Here is an 18321-nt window from a genome sequence, read left to right as displayed (position 1 = left end):
GAGAAGGCTAACGCTACAAATACTGACGTTGGTGAAATTAGGTAAAGATTATATATGTGTATTCATTTTACTGTCCTTTCAGTTTTTTGGTAGGATTGAAAATTACCAAAGTAGAAAGTTGAGGGGAAAGTAGGTATTAGAATTTTTAGGAAGAACAGACCTAAAAGGCCTAGCCACTTAGAACAGTGAGTCAGCCAGGGTTGCTCCAGCTAATGTCACAATTTGGGATATCTTGTGTTTCTGACCAAAAGTTATCTTTTCCACTCCATTTTTCTTGCTCTTCCTATTTAGTAATAACTTTTCTTATTTTGAATTATGAAAAAGTATATATGATGGAAAAGTGGAATATTTATTTAAGTATAAATTGGGCCAAACCCCTTTACCAGAGATACCACTGTTATAAAATTTTTAGTGTTTTTTTAATCCATTTTTGTAAATCTTTTTTTTTTTTACCTTAAATTAGCAACTATCCCCCTTTCTCAAATTCCCTGAGATCTCTAGAATATTAATCCTTCCCTTTCCTTACAATTGATCAGTCCTTTTCTGTCTCTGCCTCCTTTCCTGTCCAGTACAGACTTCATAATCCAGGGTGTGGCCCATAGGAGATAAGATATATTTCTTAAGAAATGAACAGTTCATCCCTTCCCCTTAACTTCCTTTCCCACTTTTTGTGTCATCCTATTACCTAAATCCCAGCCCAGTTATTTGCCTTGGCACTTCTCTAACCGCTCTTCTGAGCACAGCTTAAAAACATCAGATGGGCTCACAGCATGGCTTAGCAATCATTTTACTTATTTTTATCCTTCTCTCATTTTTCATGACAATCATTTTAAAACTACCAATTTTGGGTTTTCTACCCCATTACTTAACCCACTGCACTTGGCAGAATAACTCGCCTTCTACTTCTCAAAGAAAGATAGGCTATTATTTCAGTTAAATGACAGCTAATTTTTATTGAGTGCTGAAAAGATGACAGACAGTATGTCAGGCACCTTACACAGGTGATCTCATTTCATCCTCACAACAGTCCTGTGAGGTAAGAACTGGGAATGCCCCCCTACTTTTTTTTTTTTTTTTGAGACAGAGTCTCATTCTGTCGCCCAGGCCGGAGTGCAGTGGCACAATCTCAGCTTACCGTAATCTCTGCCTCCCAGGTTCAAGAGATTTTCCTGCCTCAGCCTCCCAAGTATCTGGGATTACAGGCATGCACCACCATGCCTGGCTAATTTTTGTATTTTTTTCTCTGCCTCCCAGGTTCAGGAGATTCTCCTGCCTCAGCCTCCCAAGTAGCTGGGATTACAGGCATGCACCACCACGCCTGGCTAATTTTTGTATTTTTTTTAGTAGAGATGGGGTTTCACCATGTTGGCCAGGCTGGTCTCGAGCTCCTGACCTCAAGTGATCCACCTGCCTCGACCTCCCAGTGTGCTGGGATTTCATGCGTGAGCCACCGCGCCCCATTTTACAGAGGAAATTGAACTTTTGTGCAGTTCAGTAGCTGGCCAAGCAAAGACAGCTAGTAAATGTTAAAGCTGGTGGTGGGGGCTTTGTCAGGCTTAGGCAAGCAGTATGGCTGCAGTGTGCATATGCTTATTCACTTTACAACAAGCTTGTCCAAACTGTGGCTCACGGACACATGCAGCCCAGGACAGCTTTGAATGCAACCTAACACAAATTCATAAACTTTCTTAAAATCTTGTGAGATTTTTTTGTGTGTGTGATTTTTTTTAAGCTCATCAGATATCGTTAGTGGTAGTGTATTTTATGTGTGGCCCAAAACAATTCTTCTTCTTCCAGTGTGGCCCAGGGAAACCAAAAAATTGGACACTCCTGCTTTACAACTTTCTTGTATTGTGGCATTAAGTAGCTGACAGCATAGTGGGAGCGAGAGAGACACATGATGAGAAAATGTCCATGTCATGTAGTAAGTGTGGTGATGAATGTATGCAGAGAGTCCTTTGGGAGCAAAGAGGAGAGGCATTGGTGGAATGCCCTCAGATAACCATTCCTCTTAATTAACTGTGTGCTGCTCTGTCCTGACCTCCCTACTTCCGCTGTCTTGGAGGATATGTCATCCTTCTTGAAAAAGGCAAATACTTCCATCTATGTTTATGGAGCCTCTGTCTTCTGACTTTATCACATCCTTTTCCTTCAGTTATATCCCCTCCCGCAGCCCCCATCTACATTTAACCTCTTCTAGTCCTTCTCTTGTGGAAAGACATTTTTCAGGTCTCTTTGATCTAAAAAGCAAACTCTGCCTTAGCCAAAGCTTCTCTGTGATCTGTACCTTTCATTTTCTGCACAGTTGAACTTCTTCATAGTCTATACTTGCTACCTCCCCTTCCTCACTTCATGCAAACAGGTGGAAAGCTGTTTTAGTCATTCATTTATTAGATAGTTGAATGCTACCCATATATAAGTGTCAAGTACATGGTAGTGATTAAAACAGTCTCTGCTTTTCTGAATTTTTTTTTTTTTTTTTGAGGCAGAGTCTCACTGTTTCACCTAGGCTGGAGTGCAGTGGCGCAATCTTGGCTCACTGCAACCTTCACCTCTCAGGTACAAGTGATTTTTTTTTTTTTTTTTTTTTTTTTTTTTTTTGAGACAAAGTCTTACTCTGTTGCCGAAGCTGGAGTGCACTGGCACGATCTCAGCTTACTATAACCTCCACCTCCTGGGTTCAAGCGATTCTCCTGCCTCAGCCTCCCGAGTAGCTGGGACTACAGGCACGCATCACCATGCCCAGCTAATTTTTGTATTTTTAGTAGAGACAGGGTTTCATTATGTTGGCCAGGCTCGTCTTGAACTCCTAACTTTGTGATCTGCCTGCCTCAGCCTCCCAAAGTGCTGGGATTACAGGCGTGAGCTGCTGCGCCCGGCCAGGTACAAGCAATTCTTGTTCCTCAGCCTCCCAGGTAGCTGGGACTACAGGTATGCACCACCATGACTGGCTAATTTTTGTATTTTTAGTAGATACGAGGTTTCACCATGTTGGCCAGGCTAGTCTCGAACTCCTAGCCTCAAGTGATCTGCCCTCCTCAGCCCCACAAAGTGCTGGGATTATATATGAAGTGCTTCAGAGGTGTTACAGAAAGGACCCACTTGGATTGTGGCTAGGGATGAGGGTAGGTTTGCCTGAGATGACATTATAAGCAGAAATCTGAAAGCTCTAAGGAACAGAATAAGGCATTTGAGACATAAGAAAAGAATGATGTGTGTTTAAGGCTCTAAGGTGTAAAGCACCTTGTTCCTAGCAGTTTAGAGGAGGTGGTGTTGGCTAGAATGTTGAGGTTAGAGCGTGAGTAGAAATAAGATTGTGCAGGTCTTGTAGACTGTGGTAAGGAGTTTGAGTTTTAAGTGAAATGGGAAGTTGTTGAAGGGTTTTAAGCCAGAGAGTGAAGTTCCCTGATTGACATTTGTGAAAGATGTTCTCTGGTTACATGGAGAGTGGACTGGAGAGGAGCAGCAGAAGTGGTAGGAGGCTACTTGTAGTCTATCCAGACAGGAGATGAGTGTGCTCTGGGCTAAGGGCATGTTTGTGGAGATGAGGAAAAGTGAGTGAACTTGAAACTTCACATTTCTTTCTTGAATGGACTTTTTAGTTCATTTTAAAAATAGCTGTGGGAGAGTGAAAGGGAAGAGGAAAAGGGAAGGACCAGACCAGGGAGGACTCCTGGCTTTCTAGCTGGAGCAACTGTTTGATAGTTTCATTTGCTGAAGTGTTCAAGATTAGGGAAGGGAATGGATTTTAGAGGGAAAATCTAGAAATTACATTTGAGTTTTAGACTTTTAACGTTTGAGAGTCCTGTGAGATACCCAAGTAGAAACTCAAAGAGAAATTTTTATTTTTAATTTTTTAAATGTTTTAAATTTAAAATGTTTGTTTTTTGAGATAGCGTCTTGCTGTTTCAGCCAGGCTGGAGTGCAGTGGCCTGATCATAGCTCACTACAGCCTTGAGCCTTGACCTACTGGGCTCAAGCCCTCCTGTCTTAGCCTCCTGAGTAGTTGGAACCACAGGTGAACACCACCATGCTTGGCTAATTTTTTTTTTTTTTTTTTTTTAAGAGATGTGGTTTCCCTGTGTTGCCTGGGCTGGTTTCAAACTCCTGATCTCTAGCAATGGCTCCTGCGACAACCTCACAAAGTGCTGGGATTATAGGCGTGAGCCACTGTGCCTGGCTGATATTTTTATATATCTGGAAATTTGAGAAGTATGAGTGAGAGATGCATATTGCAAGTTTATAAAATGTAAATAGTATTTGAAATCAGAAGATTGGATGAGATCACTGACAGAATACAGGAAAAAGGGGAGGAGACCTAGAAATTAGCCCTAAGGAGCTCCTGTATTTAATGGTCGAGTGAAGGAGAAAGTGCTAGAAAAGAAGCTGAGAAAGGATCCTCAGAAGTAGGAGGAAACTTAGGTGCATGGTTTCACTATCACTTTCTCAAGAAGGATGGAGTGGTCTTCTAAAGAGAATGTTGCAGAGAAGATAAATTAAGGATAGAAGAGTGCCCCATTGGTCTTAAACATGGAGATCTTGTCAGGGGGCAGATGACAAAAATTGGAATATCTGTTAGACAAAAGGTCAGAATAAACAATCCCCAGAAAATACATGGGAACATAAATGTAGGAAAATGTTCATCATTCCTGATAGTCAAAGAAATGTATGCTATAATTTTGATGTTAATTTTCATTTATAAAATTAGCAAAGGCTTAAAAAAATGAGCACAACCAGAACTGACACTGGGGATATAAAACAGGTACAATAAAAATTATTGGTGAGAATATTAATTGGTACCATTACTTAAGCAACAAAATATTTAAAATAGAGACCTTTTTGCGTTGGAGTCATCTAGTCTGAATTCTGAGATTTGGTTAAAATATGTACTCTGTAATCTTATTTGTTTAGTGAGCTTTCTTTAATACTAGTTTGAAACTTCCTCTCTCATCAGTCTTAAGCTTTGTGTTTTACTCTGAGCAATTAGTATTTCCCATGAAGTACGTTTTTCCCTTTGTTCAGGATGACAGCAAAAACAGTTATGTTTATATTGTTTCTATTTCTGGGAAGTAGATTTTTTGAATTAGAATAATTTTTATACTTTTGATTTACAAGACTACAAATGCATATTTAAGTTTGTTTCGGCTTACTAATTTTAGGTCTGCCTGTGTTTTACACAAAAATTTTTTTTTATGCTTCAGATGGCAAGATTATTTTATCATAAACCCCAGTTTGCCATTTTGGATGAATGCACAAGTGCAGTTAGTGTCGATGTGGAAGGCTACATTTACAGTCATTGTCGAAAGGTAAGTGTGCAGGTGCTCAGTTTGAGGAGCCACGGCCTCCTACCTAGTGTAAACTATGTCCAAATCTGTCCAAAGAGAAGATTCCAGGTCACTAAGTAACAAAATTTCTACTGAAAGATTTCTTGTTTTAATAAAGATTTAAAACATATGAATAAAAGAAAAAGAATTATAAATACAGTTCTGTATATAATTCTCATTATATATGGGAAATAGATTTAAATATGTTGTTTTATATAAGTGAGATACAAAAGATATCTCATTTATATATAAATGAGATACAAAAGATATCTCATTTATATATAAATGAGATACAAAAGTTTTTAACTTTTATGTTAAAAGATTTATTTATTTATTTTTAAATTTATTATTATTATACTTTAAGTTTTAGAGTACATGTGCACAATGTGCAGGTTAGTTACATATGTATACATGTGCCATGCTGGTGCGCTGCACCCACTAACTCATCATCTAGCATCAGGTATATCTCCCAATGCTATCCCTCCCCCCTTCCCCCACCCCACAACAGTCCCCAGAGTATGATGTTCCCCTTCCTGTGTCCATGTGTTCTCATTGTTCAATTCCCACCTATGAGTGAGAATATGCAGTGTTTGGTTTTTTGTTCTTGCGAAAGTTTACTGAGAATGATGATTTCCAATTTCATCCATGTCCCTACAAAGGACGTGAACTCATCATTTTTTATGGCTGCATAGTATTCCATGGTGTATATGTGCCACATTTTCTTTATCCAGTCTATCATTGTTGGACATTTGGGTTGGTTCCAAGTCTTTGCTATTGTGAATAATGCCGCAGTAAACATATGTGTGCATGTGTCTTTATAACAGCATGATTTATAGTCCTTTGGGTATACACCCAGTAATGGGATGGCTGGGTCAAATGGTATTTCTAGTTCTAGATCCCTGAGGAATCTCCACACTGACTTCCACAATGGTTGAACTAGTTTACAGTCCCACCAACAGTGTAAAAGTGTTCCTATTTCTCCACATCCTCTCCAGCACCTGTTGTTTCCTGACTTTTTAATGATTGCCATTCTAACTGGTGTGAGATGGTATCTCATTGTGGTTTTGATTTGCATTTCTCTGATGGCCAGTGATGGTGAGCATTGTTTCATGTGTTTTTTGGCTGCATAAATGTCTTCTTTTGAGAAGTGTCTGTTCATGTCCTTCGCCCACTTTTTGATGGGGTTGTTTGTTTTTTTCTTGTAAATTTGTTTGAGTTCATTGTAGATTCTGGATATTAGCCCTTTGTCAGATGAGTAGGTTGCGAAAATTTTCTCCCATTTTGTAGGCTGCCTGTTCACTCTGATGGTAGTTTCTTTTGCTGTGCAGAAGCTCTTTAGTTTAATTAGATCCCATTTGTCAATTTTGGCTTTTGTTGCCATTGCTTTTGGTGTTTTAGACATGAAGTCCTTGCCCATGCCTATGTCCTGAATGGTAATGCCTAGGTTTTCTTCTAGGGTTTTTATGGTTTTAGGTCTAACGTTTAAGTCTTTAATCCATCTTGAATTGATTTTTGTATAAGATGTAAGGAAGGGATCCAGTTTCAGCTTTCTACATATGGCTAGCCAGTTTTCCCAGCACCATTTATTAAATAGGGAATCCTTTCCCCATTGCTTGTTTTTCTCAGGTTTGTCAAAGATCAGATAGTTGTAGATATGCGGCGTTATTTCTGAGGGCTCTGTTCTGTTCCATTGATCTATATCTCTGTTTTGGTAACAGTACCATGCTGTTTTGGTTACTGTAGCCTTGTAGTATGGTTTGAAGTCAGGTAGTGTGATGCCTCCAGCTTTGTTCTTTTGGCTTAGGATTGACTTGGCAATGCGTGCTCTTTTTTGGTTCCATATGAACTTTAAAGTAGTTTTTTCCAATTCTGTGAAGAAAGTCATTGGTAGCTTGATGGGGATGGCATTGAATCTGTAAATTACCTTGGGCAGTATGGCCATTTTCACGATATTGATTCTTCCTACCCATGAGCATGGAATGTTCTTCCATTTGTTTGTATCCTCTTTTATTTCCTTGAGCAGTGGTTTGTAGTTCTCCTTGAAGAGGTCCTTCACATCCCTTGTAAGTTGGATTCCTAGGTATTTTATTCTCTTTGAAGCAATTGTGAATGGGAGTTCACTCGTGATTTGGCTGTTTGTTGTTGGTGTATAAGAATGCTTGTGATTTTTGTACATTGATTTTGTATCCTGAGACTTTGCTGAAGTTGCTTATCAGCTTAAGGAAATTTTGGGCTGAGACAATGGGGTTTTCTAGATATACAATCATGTCATCTGCAAACAGGGACAATTTGACTTCCTCTTTTCCTAATTGAATACCCTTTATTTCCTTGTCCTGCCTAATTGTCCTGGCCAGAACTTCCAACACTATGTTGAATAGGAGTGGTGAGAGAGGGCATCCCTGTCTTGTGCCAGTTTTCAAAGGGAATGCTTCCAGTTTTTGCCCATTCAGTATGATATTGGCTGTGGGTTTGTCATAGATAGCTCTTATTATTTTGAGATAGGTCCCATCAATACCTAATTTATTGAGAGTTTTTACCATGAGTGGTTGTTGAATTTTGTCAAAGGCCTTTTCTGCATCTATTGAGATAATCATGTGGTTTTTGTCTTTGGTTCTGTTTATATGCTGGATTACATTTATTGATTTGCGTATATTGAACCAGCCTTTGCATCCCAGGGATGAAGCCCACTTGATCATGGTGGATAAGCTTTTTGATGTGCTGCTGGATTCGGTTTGCCAGTATTTTACTGAGGATTTTTGCATCAATGTTCATCAAGGATATTGGTCTAAAATTCTCTTTTTTTGGTTGTGTTTCTGCCTGGCTTTGGTATCAGGATGATGCTGGCCTCATAAAATGAGTTAGGGAGGATCCCCTCTTTTTCTGTTGACTGGAATAGTTTCCGAAGGAATGGTACCAGTTCCTCCTTGTACCTCTGGTAGAATTCGGCTGTGAATCCATCTGGTCCTGGACTCTTTTTGGTTGGTAAGCTATTGATTATTGCCACAATTTCAGCTTCTGTTATTGGTCTATTCAGAGATTCAACTTCTTCCTGGTTTAGTCTTGGGAGAGTGTATGTGTCAAGGAATTTATCCATTTCTTCTAGATTTTCTAGTTTATTTGCGTAGAGGTGTTTGTAGTATTCTCCGATGGTAGTTTGTATTTTTGTGGGATCGGTGGTGATATCCCCTTTATCATTTTTTATTGTGTCTATTTGATTCTTCTCTCTTTTTTTCTTTATTAGTCTTGCTAGCAGTCTATCAATTTTGTTGATCCTTTCAAAAAACCAGCTCCTGGATTCATTAATTTTTCGAAGGGCTTTTTATGGTCCTATTTCCTTCAGTTCTGCTCTGATTTTAGTTATTTCTTGCCTTCTGCTAGCTTTTGAATGTGTTTTCTCTTGCTTTTCTAGTTCTTTTAATTGTGATGTTAGGGTGTCAATTTTGGATCTTTCCTGCTTTCTCCTGTGGGCATTTAGTGCTATAAATTTCCCTCTACACACTGCTTTGAATGCGTCCCAGAGATTCTGGTATGTTGTGTCTTTGTTCTCGTTGGTTTCAAAGAACATCTTTATTTCTGCCTTCATTTTGTTATGTACCCAGTAGTCATTCAGGAGCAGGTTGTTCAGTTTCCATGTAGTTGAGTGGTTTTGAGTGAGATTCTTAATCCTGAGTTCTAGTTTGATTGCACTGTGGTCTGAGAGATAGTTTGTTATAATTTCTGTTCTTTTACATTTGCTGAGGAGAGTTTTACTTCCAAGTATGTGGTCAATTTTGGAATAGGTGTGGTGTGGTCCTGAAAAAAATGTGTATTCTGTTGATTTGGGGTGGAGAGTTCTATAGATGTCTATTAGGTCTGCTTGGTGCAGAGCTGAGTTCAATTGCTGGGTATCTTTGTTGACTTTCTGTCTGTTGATCTGACTAATGTTGACAGTGGGATGTTAAAGTCTCCCATTATTAATGTGTGGGAGTCTAAGTCTCTTTGTAGGTCGCTCAGGACTTGCTTTATGAATCTGGGTGCTCCTGTATTGGGTGCATATATATTTAGGATAGTTAGCTCTTCTTGTTGAATTGATCCCTTTACCATTATGTAATGGCCTTCTTTGTCTCTTTTGATCTTTGTTGGTTTAAAGTCTGTTTTATCAGAGACTAGGATTGCAACCCCTGCCTTTTTTTTGTTTTCCATTTGCTTGGTAGATCTTCCTCCATCCTTTTATTTTGAGCCTATGTGTGTCTCTGCACGTGAGATGGGTTTCCTGAATACAGCACACTGATGGGTCTTGACTCCTTATCCAATTTGCCAGTCTGTGTCTTTTAATTGGAGCATTTAGTCCATTTACATTTAAAGTTAATATTGTTATGTGTGAATTTGATCCTGTCATTATGATGTTAGCTGGTTATTTTGCTCGTTAGTTCATGCAGTTTCTTCCTAGTCTCGATGGTCTTTACATTTTGGCATGATTTTGCAGTGGCTGGTACCAGTTGTTCCTTTCCATGTTTATTGCTTCCTTCAGGAGCTCTTTTAGGGCAGGCCTGGTGGTGACAAAATCTCTCAGCATTTGCTTGTCTGTAAAGTATTTTATTTCTCCTTTACTTATGAAGCTTAGTTTGGCTGGATATGAAATTCTGGGTTGAAAATTCTTTTCTTTAAGAATGTTGAATATTGTCCCCCACTCTCTTCTGGCTTGTAGAGTTTCTACCGAGAGATCCGCTGTTAGTCTGATGGGCTTCCCTTTGTGGGTAACCTGACCTTTCTCTCTGGCTGCCCTTAATATTTTTTCCTTCATTTCAACTTTGGTGAATCTGACAATTATGTGTCTTGGAGTTGCTCTTCTCGAGGAGTATCTTTGTGGCGTTCTCTGTATTTCCTGAATCTGAACGTTGGCCTGCCTTGCTAGACTGGGGAAGTTCTCCTGGATAATATCCTGCAGAGTGTTTTCCAACTTGGTTCCATTCTCCCCGTCACTTTCAGGTACACCAATCAGATGTAGATTTGGTCATTTCACATAGTCCCATATTTCTTGGAGGCTTTGCTCGTTTCTGTTTGTTCTTTTTTCTCTAAACTTCCCTTCTCGCTTCATTTCATTCACTTCATCTTCCATCGCTGATACCCTTTCTTCCAGTTGATCGCATCGGCTCCTGAGGCTTCTGCATTCTTCACGTAGTTCTGGAGCCTTGGTTTTCAGCTCCATCAGCTCCTTTAAGCACTTCTCTGTATTGGTTATTCTAGTTATACATTCTTCTAAACTTTTTTCAAAGTTTTCAGCTTCTTTGCCTTTGGTTTGAATTTCCTCCCGTAGCTCGGAGTAATTTGATCGTCTGAAGCCTTCTTCTCTCAGCTCGTCAAAGTCATTCTCCGTCCAGCTTTGTTCCATTGCTGGTGAGGAACTGCGTTCCTTTGGAGGAGGAGAGGCGCTCTGCTTTTTAGAGTTTCCAGTTTTTCTGTTCTGTTTTTTCCCCATCTTTCTGGTTTTGTCTACTTTTGGTCTTTGATGACCGTGATGTACAGATGGGTTTTTGGTGTGGATGTCCTTTCTGTTTGTTAGTTTTCCTTCTAACAGACAGGACCCTCACTACTGATTTCTTCTCTTCTTTCCTTCCTTTTTCCTTTTTTTCCTTCCTAAATGATATAGAAATTTTAGGTAGTCATATAAAAGATATCTCATTGATATATAAATGAGATATAAAAGATATCTCATTTATGTAAAACAACATATTTAAATCTCTTTATAATTCTCTTTCTATATGGGAAATAGATTTAAATATGTTGTTTTATATAAATGAGATATAAAAGATAAAAGATATAAAAGATATCTCATTTATATATAAATGAGATATAAAATATATCTCATTTATATATAAATGAGATATAAAAGATATCTCATTTATATATAAATGAGATATAAAAGATATCTCATTTATATATAAATGAGATATAAAAGATATCTCATTTATATATAAATGAGATATAAAAGATATCTCATTTATATATAAATGAGATATAAAAGATATCTCATTTATATATAAATGAGATATAAAAGATATCTCATTTATATATAAATGAGATATAAAAGATATCTCATTTATATATAAATGAGATATAAAAGATATCTCATTTATATATAAATGAGATATAAAAGATATCTCATTTATATATAAATGAGATATAAAAGATATCTCATTTATATATAAATGAGATATAAAAGATATCTCATTTATATATAAATGAGATATAAAAGATATCTCATTTATATATAAATGAGATATAAAAGATATCTCATTTATATATAAATGAGATATAAAAGATACCTCATTTATATAAAACAACATATTTAAATCTATTTCACTTTACCTCATTACTTAGAGTTAATAAACTGACCTTTTCTTAATTTTTCCATTAACTTTATCTGAACATTAGAGTTTTTTTATGAATAAAACTCAACATTAATTATTTGGCAATTTTTAATTTATCTGTTTTATTTTCTAGCCTGAGCAATATTTTACCAAAGCTGCTTTTAGTAGCTAAATCTGAGGCTATCTTTATTGGTTCCATTCTTTAAGTAATTATTCAATAGTATCAGTTTTCTTTCTTTGAGAAATTGTTACCAACATCTATACTATGGTTAAATTTTGGAACAAATGTAGTATATCCTAGCTGTTTTATAGTTTCTATATAAGTAAATGAGGTAGATGAGGATTTTTAACATTTTGTATGTGTTCTTTGGGAGTTCTCAATAAATAAAAAAGGTCATATTGAGTATATATATTATGAATTCCTACTATTCCAAGTGTGTTCATGATCAGCAGCAGCAGTGTCACCTAGGGGTTTGTTAGAAATGCAGAATTTCAAGCCCTGCTAAATCAGAATCTGCATTTTACCAAAATTCTAAGATGATTCAAATGCGCATTAAAGTTTGAGAAGCACTGGCCTGATGATGAAAGAATTTGCTATTCTTTGTAGAAAGATTTTAACTACTGATTTTATCTTGTTAATGATTTATTTTCTATTCTTGAATTTGCCTTGGTAATATATAATCATACATTTGTTCATGTTGGTTTTCAAATATATAGGTATTAGAGATGTTTATGGTATTCTCATGTACATAAAACCATGTAGTCTGCAGTTGATTCAATGACATAGCAGCTCTTTGCTGGTAATTTTGACCACGTGATTTCCTCTTATGCTCTAGCTATAGGCTTGAAGTCCCCACATAAGACTGTATAAATTCTATAAAACATCAGTTCCATTTAAAAGAAAATTCATATGGGGCCTCATTGATAATTTAAATTACTGTGATACCACTTAAATGTGTATAAACATGATGAGGTGTGAATTCCTTAAGCTTAGAGCTCTTTTACAGCTACAAAACTAATATAAGCTTACACATTAAATACAGACAAAACTTAAATACAGTTTCAAATTCACAACATTAAAGAGACCTATGATACCGTTTAGATGAAACTAAACCAGTGGTTTGGGATTTAATTAAGGAAAGATAGAATCTGAGGTTCAAATTTCATTATTTTGCATTTTGCTTTTTATTTTGACTTATATACTTCATATATTTTTTGTATCCTCGTGTAAAGAATGTGTGCATTAAGAAGATGTCTAATCCAATTATTGTAGTATCATAAACAGAAATAATACCTTAAATGAGCTCTGAAAAATCAGAAAAGTGTGGTATGGTTGAAATATATGTTTTATTAATACTGATAATATGCTTATTTTATTATGCAATTCCTAACCAATTTAAGAACCTTTTTACAGTGCAGCCAAACTTATTACACATTAGAAGTTTTATGTTATATCACTTTGGCAATCAGAGGTGTAAATACAAACCGAGGAACTTGAATCTCATGGTAAAAATGATCTAGAATATACTTATAATGATCTTTTAAAAATTATCATCAAAATGAAAATAAAATTAAGAAACCATGGTGGAAATTTCCCAGATGCCCTAAGCATGCGTTTGCCAGCCTTGAGTGATCCACTTGGAGGAACAGTGACCCAGAGTGGGGTTTCTCAGTCCTGGCACTATTGACCTTTTGACTGTTAATTCCTAGTTGGGCAGGGTTGAGGGTTGCTGTGCACTGGAGGATGTTTAGAAAGCATCCCTGGCCTCTGCCCATTAGATGGCAGTAGTGCTTTCAGTTGTGAAAATAAAAATGCCTCCAGTCATTGCCAAATGTCCCCCTGAGGGACAAATATCACTGACCTCCCCACCTTGGTTGAGAACCACTGATCTAGAGCAACTACAGCTATTATCTATTAATGTTTTTTTTTTTTGAAAATATGAAGTACAGATCTATAAATACGTATTCACAATCTGAAATCCAGAAAGTGCTTAAATTTAAAACATTTTTCATAATTTTGTAGCAAGCTCACTGGGTAAAACTTCGCCTAAGCTAACAAAAGATATTTAAACTCTATATGTCTCAATATCAGTGTCCATGTGTGTTGCTACAGAAACATTTATGTGTTTAATTATAAAATTCTGCCTCAGAACTCTCTGGAGGTGTTAAATAATACATTTTCAAAATCTGAATTCCAAGACACATTCCAAAACAGTAGTTTACGGTAGGGGATTATGACCCTGTATTTGAAAAGCAAGTTGACTGTCAACAATGCTATACTGATTTAATTTTTCCTGATTTTGACCTTTGGCTATTTTTATCCTTCTCATATTCCTCTCATATATTTTTCACAATAAAATAGGAGACATGATAGGAGATATGTTTTTTGCCCAAAAGAAAATAGTACACTTAATGCCAGTACCTGGTAGTTTTTATTATGTGGTTGATGGCCAGTACTTTCCATTGCTATAAACATTTTGCATCCAGTTGTAAATTTTTTTCTCATTGACATTGCTTTTTAACTTTAGTCACTGAAGACTGTCCTCTTAACAGCTTAAAGTACATGGACTAGTTTAATTTGTGACTCTGTTACTGATTAAACCTAAATCATTTTCTTTGTATTAGGTTGGCATCACTCTCTTCACTGTGTCTCATAGGAAATCTCTTTGGAAACATCATGAGGTTTGTATTTCTTTCATTGAATGGTACAGTGAAATTTTATTTTCTTTAAAATATGAATTCAGGTTAATATGGTTTTAGATTTTATGGTTTGTATTCCCTTAAACATATGTCTTAAGGAGAAAAGGTGGTTTTGTTTTATAAAATAGGATTTTCTTAAATATTATAGTTGTCAGTTTTGAAAGCAATGGTGTAACAGTTTTTCTCCAGTTTTATAAGTGACTCTTATCTGTTAATAGTAACTGACTAAACTTTGCATAGTCTTATCACAAATATGGTGAAGTAAACTTTTCTTATCCAGCAGTGACAGAGGAGAAAAAGTCTTAAGAAGAATTAGATGGCAAAAAATTTAGGGACATTTTTAATAGAGGTCAGGACTACAAGGGGGAAGATTGAATAACATAAGCTATGTTTATCAATGTACTGTAGTAAGTAGGACTCATTAGGTAGTCACTATAATTTACAAAGATATTCAAATGAGGCTTACATTGGTGCACGTGTATTACTTATTCTGGTGCTTCAGTAGTGCCATTCTCACTATGTCAGTTCTTTTCATCTCAATGTGAAATGCTCAAAACCTGAAAGTAAACCCAGTTTAATTCTCTTTCTTTCCTCCTCCCTCCCTCCCTCCCTTCCTTTCTTCCTTCCTTTCTTTTCTTCTTTCCTTTCTGTCTTTCCCCCTTCCCTCTTTCCTTTCGTCTCTTCTTTCCTTCTTTTCCTTCCTAAATGATATAGAAATTTTAGGTAAAAGCAAGAGTTTGAGAAAAATTGGAATAATGGTAAAGGTGCCTTGTTCCACAAAATACATACCTGATTAAGGACCTTTTTTTGCCAGATACTGAGCTAAGTGTCATGAGGGATGCAAATTAATTACAGTTTTTACCTTCAAGAACTTTAGGATGTAGATGATAGTCTACAAGTGATAAAATGAAGAGCATAGGATTTGAAGTCAGAGAGCCTGGGTTCAGGCACCAATGTTTCTAGCCTCAGTTGTTGCTTCCTTTGTATAATGAAGTTATTGAGCCTTACCTTCCTATCTCTTAGATTACCATGAAAATTAGACAGGTAGCCTATATGAAAGTACTTAATAAAATTCAGTGAAATTCTATATAACTGTGTGACTTTTAAAGATAGCTTTTATTATTTTATGGCATATTATAACTTGTCAATTTTTCATGAACTGAGCAGGAAATTGAATAACTAGAAATCAAAGCCATTTAAAATATAGCCAAGCCTTTATGTTTTCTCGGAAGTTCATAAGTATTATAGCCATAGGACATTGAGAGGAATTGAGAGCATTTGGGTTTCACCCTTCCTCTTCTTTTGGAGGTATAGACAAGTAGCAAAATAATCATCACGCCAGTGATCATGTGAAGGAGGGGAACACAACTAGAATGTGAGGGGCCAGGATAGCTAAGAAATAGTAATACAGAAAATGGAAACTCAGAAAGCTTTCTGAAAATAAGCCACTAAATAAAAACAGAAGGCTTTGTAACTACTGTTGTGTCTTCAGAGGTTAGGATATATCGGCAGTTTTTATAGCTCTTTTTCCCCTCTACTAAATTAAAAACAAATAAAAAACCTTAAGCTGGAGATTTCAAGCTGATTAGGAAATCAGGCTACAGGAAACAATACTGACTGACCTATGGAACAGTCTTGCATTTAGCACAGTTTAACCTACTGGTAGCTGAGATCCTTGGTCATGGAGTTACGGAAGCATTCTGATTTGTGGGATGCTTATAGATTTAGCTCCCTTATAATAATGAGGAAGTCTGTATTTTACTTTTCATAAAGGACAGTACTATATTCACTCTTAGTTACTGACTTTTTTCCCCCCTTCTTTCCCATAGTACTACCTGCATATGGATGGCAGAGGCAACTATGAATTCAAACAGATAACAGAAGATACAGTTGAGTTTGGCTCTTAGAGAAATCTGGAGAACTATACCTGCTTCAGTGAAATAATTACAGAATATACTTAGAAAGGCAAAGTACATTGTAAAATAAAGTTGAGCTTAGTTTTTTTTTAAAAAAAAACAAAGCAACAAATTAACTAGATACAGAATAATGGAGAACAAGTTGTTAAAACATTTAATATTATATAGGATATTGCTAATTGTGTATATGTTGGTTTAATTAATAATATGTACTAAGAATGTCCTTATTCTTGTGGTTAAAAACCTGCCTAAATTAAATTGGGCTTCAATCACTGTAACCTGATTCATCCTGGGATGTAAACCATTCGAAGTCAGCTAATTGGACTTTTATGGCTCTATCTTTTCCTTCAATGAAGAACCCTATTTAAAACTGGGTCATCATTTGTCCTGTTCTAGCAAGATAGTCTTCAGTTTCATTTTCCTGTGCCCTATGGTAGTTGGAAACAAATCATAATGTATTATTTAAATGTTTAACATCATTGCATAACAGCGTTTATTATACAGTGGCAGATTTCTTTAGCTGCCACAGTAATACTCATTCCTTGTGTGTGTCTTGGAGTGCATTTGACTCCAGGAAAAGCCATTTTGGTTTTCCTTAACTAAATGATAAATGTACCCCTCTCAGTCTGCAGTATTGAGTTGTTTAAAGTATATGTGCAGTCTTGCTTACAAGGAGGGGTTACCATGTATCACACCTAATCTTCCCAATGTTTGGGATATTAAAACACAAAGTCCTTAACATGCCAGGCTCAAGGTCTTATAAGAGTTTTAGATTTTTAAGAGAATTAGACAAATTTGTGTGTGTTAGAAGCCCATTCATTAGAAGTGTGGTGGTTATTTGGTATTAAACTCCAAATGAGCCATAGGAAGGCACTACATGAAATAATGCACTGAGTATGCAATGCTATCACTGTCTTTGACTGTGATTTTATGTTTAAAAAGTATGTTCTAAAATTATTATATATACATGGGTGAATTATGTTTCCGAGGCACTGTTTTATCTCTGTGAATCTTGAATAACTTTTTTATATTTGGGTTATGATGTCAAACGATCCTAAGAGAAGATGATTTCAGTTCATCAAATCATCATTAATGACTTTATGTATTATTTGCACAGGGAGAATTGAAACTGAGTATAATCAATAAGCTAGATACGAAATCAGTTTCTCAAACTGAGCTTCAGAAAGGGGCATTTTGTACTCTTGTTTCTGCATAACTGGTTTTGTTTTTTTGCAGAATTAACTATAACAATCACTGGCTACCGAAGTAAACTGATGTACTGAATTCCATAATACATAACATTCAATTTTTACCACTTCTGTTTAGCGAACTTGTATACTTATTTTCTGTTCAGATTAAAAAAAAAAAAAAAAACTCAGATATCCTATACAACCTTTGCTTGTTCTTTTTATTCTGGTATCTAAATACTGAGAAGTTCATTTATAATTCAGCCTTGACTTGAAAACATAGATAGTTTAGTCTTGACTTGAAAAACACAAAAATAAATTCAGAAAATGCTTTTAGCACAGTGTCTCTTTTTTAAAGTTTTGCCAAGTGTGGTTTTTAATTGAATGAATTTCTCTTTTAGAAAAGTTCAGTAAAATCTGTGTATCTGACAAATGCTACCAAACAGCCAGGAGACCTTAAAAGATACTGTTCGTCTTGGAAAAGATTTTAAGGCATGGGAAAGTTTCAGATTTTCAGATTTCTGGGTTACCTTAAACCTACTCGTAGAAGTATTCTCCTAGCTGCCTTATAATTGCTTTTGTTATGATTCTTGCCATCAAAACAACAACAACAACAATTTGGGCTTTTTTTCTTAATTATTTTCTTTTTTATGTAACAAATATTACAGTGCCTCACCATTTGAGGCATAGAGGAAGATCCTTCTGGAGAATCACATTAACATAATAGTGGTTCTTCGAAGACCCACAGTAAAGAAATCCATTGGTTCAAAAACATGATTGACCACGGAACATCTTTTTCTACATAATTCCTATTAACGCCTTCCAGAAACTGCAGTGGGAAATG

The 18321-nt window shown here is 36.2% G+C and overlaps 1 protein-coding gene across 2 annotated transcripts in view; it reads left to right on the top strand.

Annotated features, from left to right (window-relative positions):
• The window catches only part of ABCD3 (ATP binding cassette subfamily D member 3), a 100630-nt gene extending 82817 nt beyond the window's left edge, over positions 1 to 17813 (top strand). For both annotated transcript variants that reach the window (XM_003808440.6, XM_003808442.7), the window contains 3 exons: positions 5202 to 5306; positions 14300 to 14356; positions 16204 to 17813. In XM_003808440.6, coding sequence (XP_003808488.1) covers positions 5202 to 5306; positions 14300 to 14356; positions 16204 to 16281 — 240 coding nt within the window. In that variant the 3' untranslated portion in view covers positions 16282 to 17813. The remainder of the gene's footprint in view (positions 1 to 5201; positions 5307 to 14299; positions 14357 to 16203) is intronic.
• The last annotated feature ends 508 nt before the right edge of the window (positions 17814 to 18321 follow it).

Source organism: Pan paniscus, chromosome 1 (assembly GCF_029289425.2).
Source record: "Pan paniscus chromosome 1, NHGRI_mPanPan1-v2.0_pri, whole genome shotgun sequence".
NCBI lineage: Eukaryota > Metazoa > Chordata > Mammalia > Primates > Hominidae > Pan > Pan paniscus.
The sequence above is the reverse complement of the archived record's forward strand: the minus strand, read 5'-3'. Positions and strand labels throughout refer to the sequence as shown.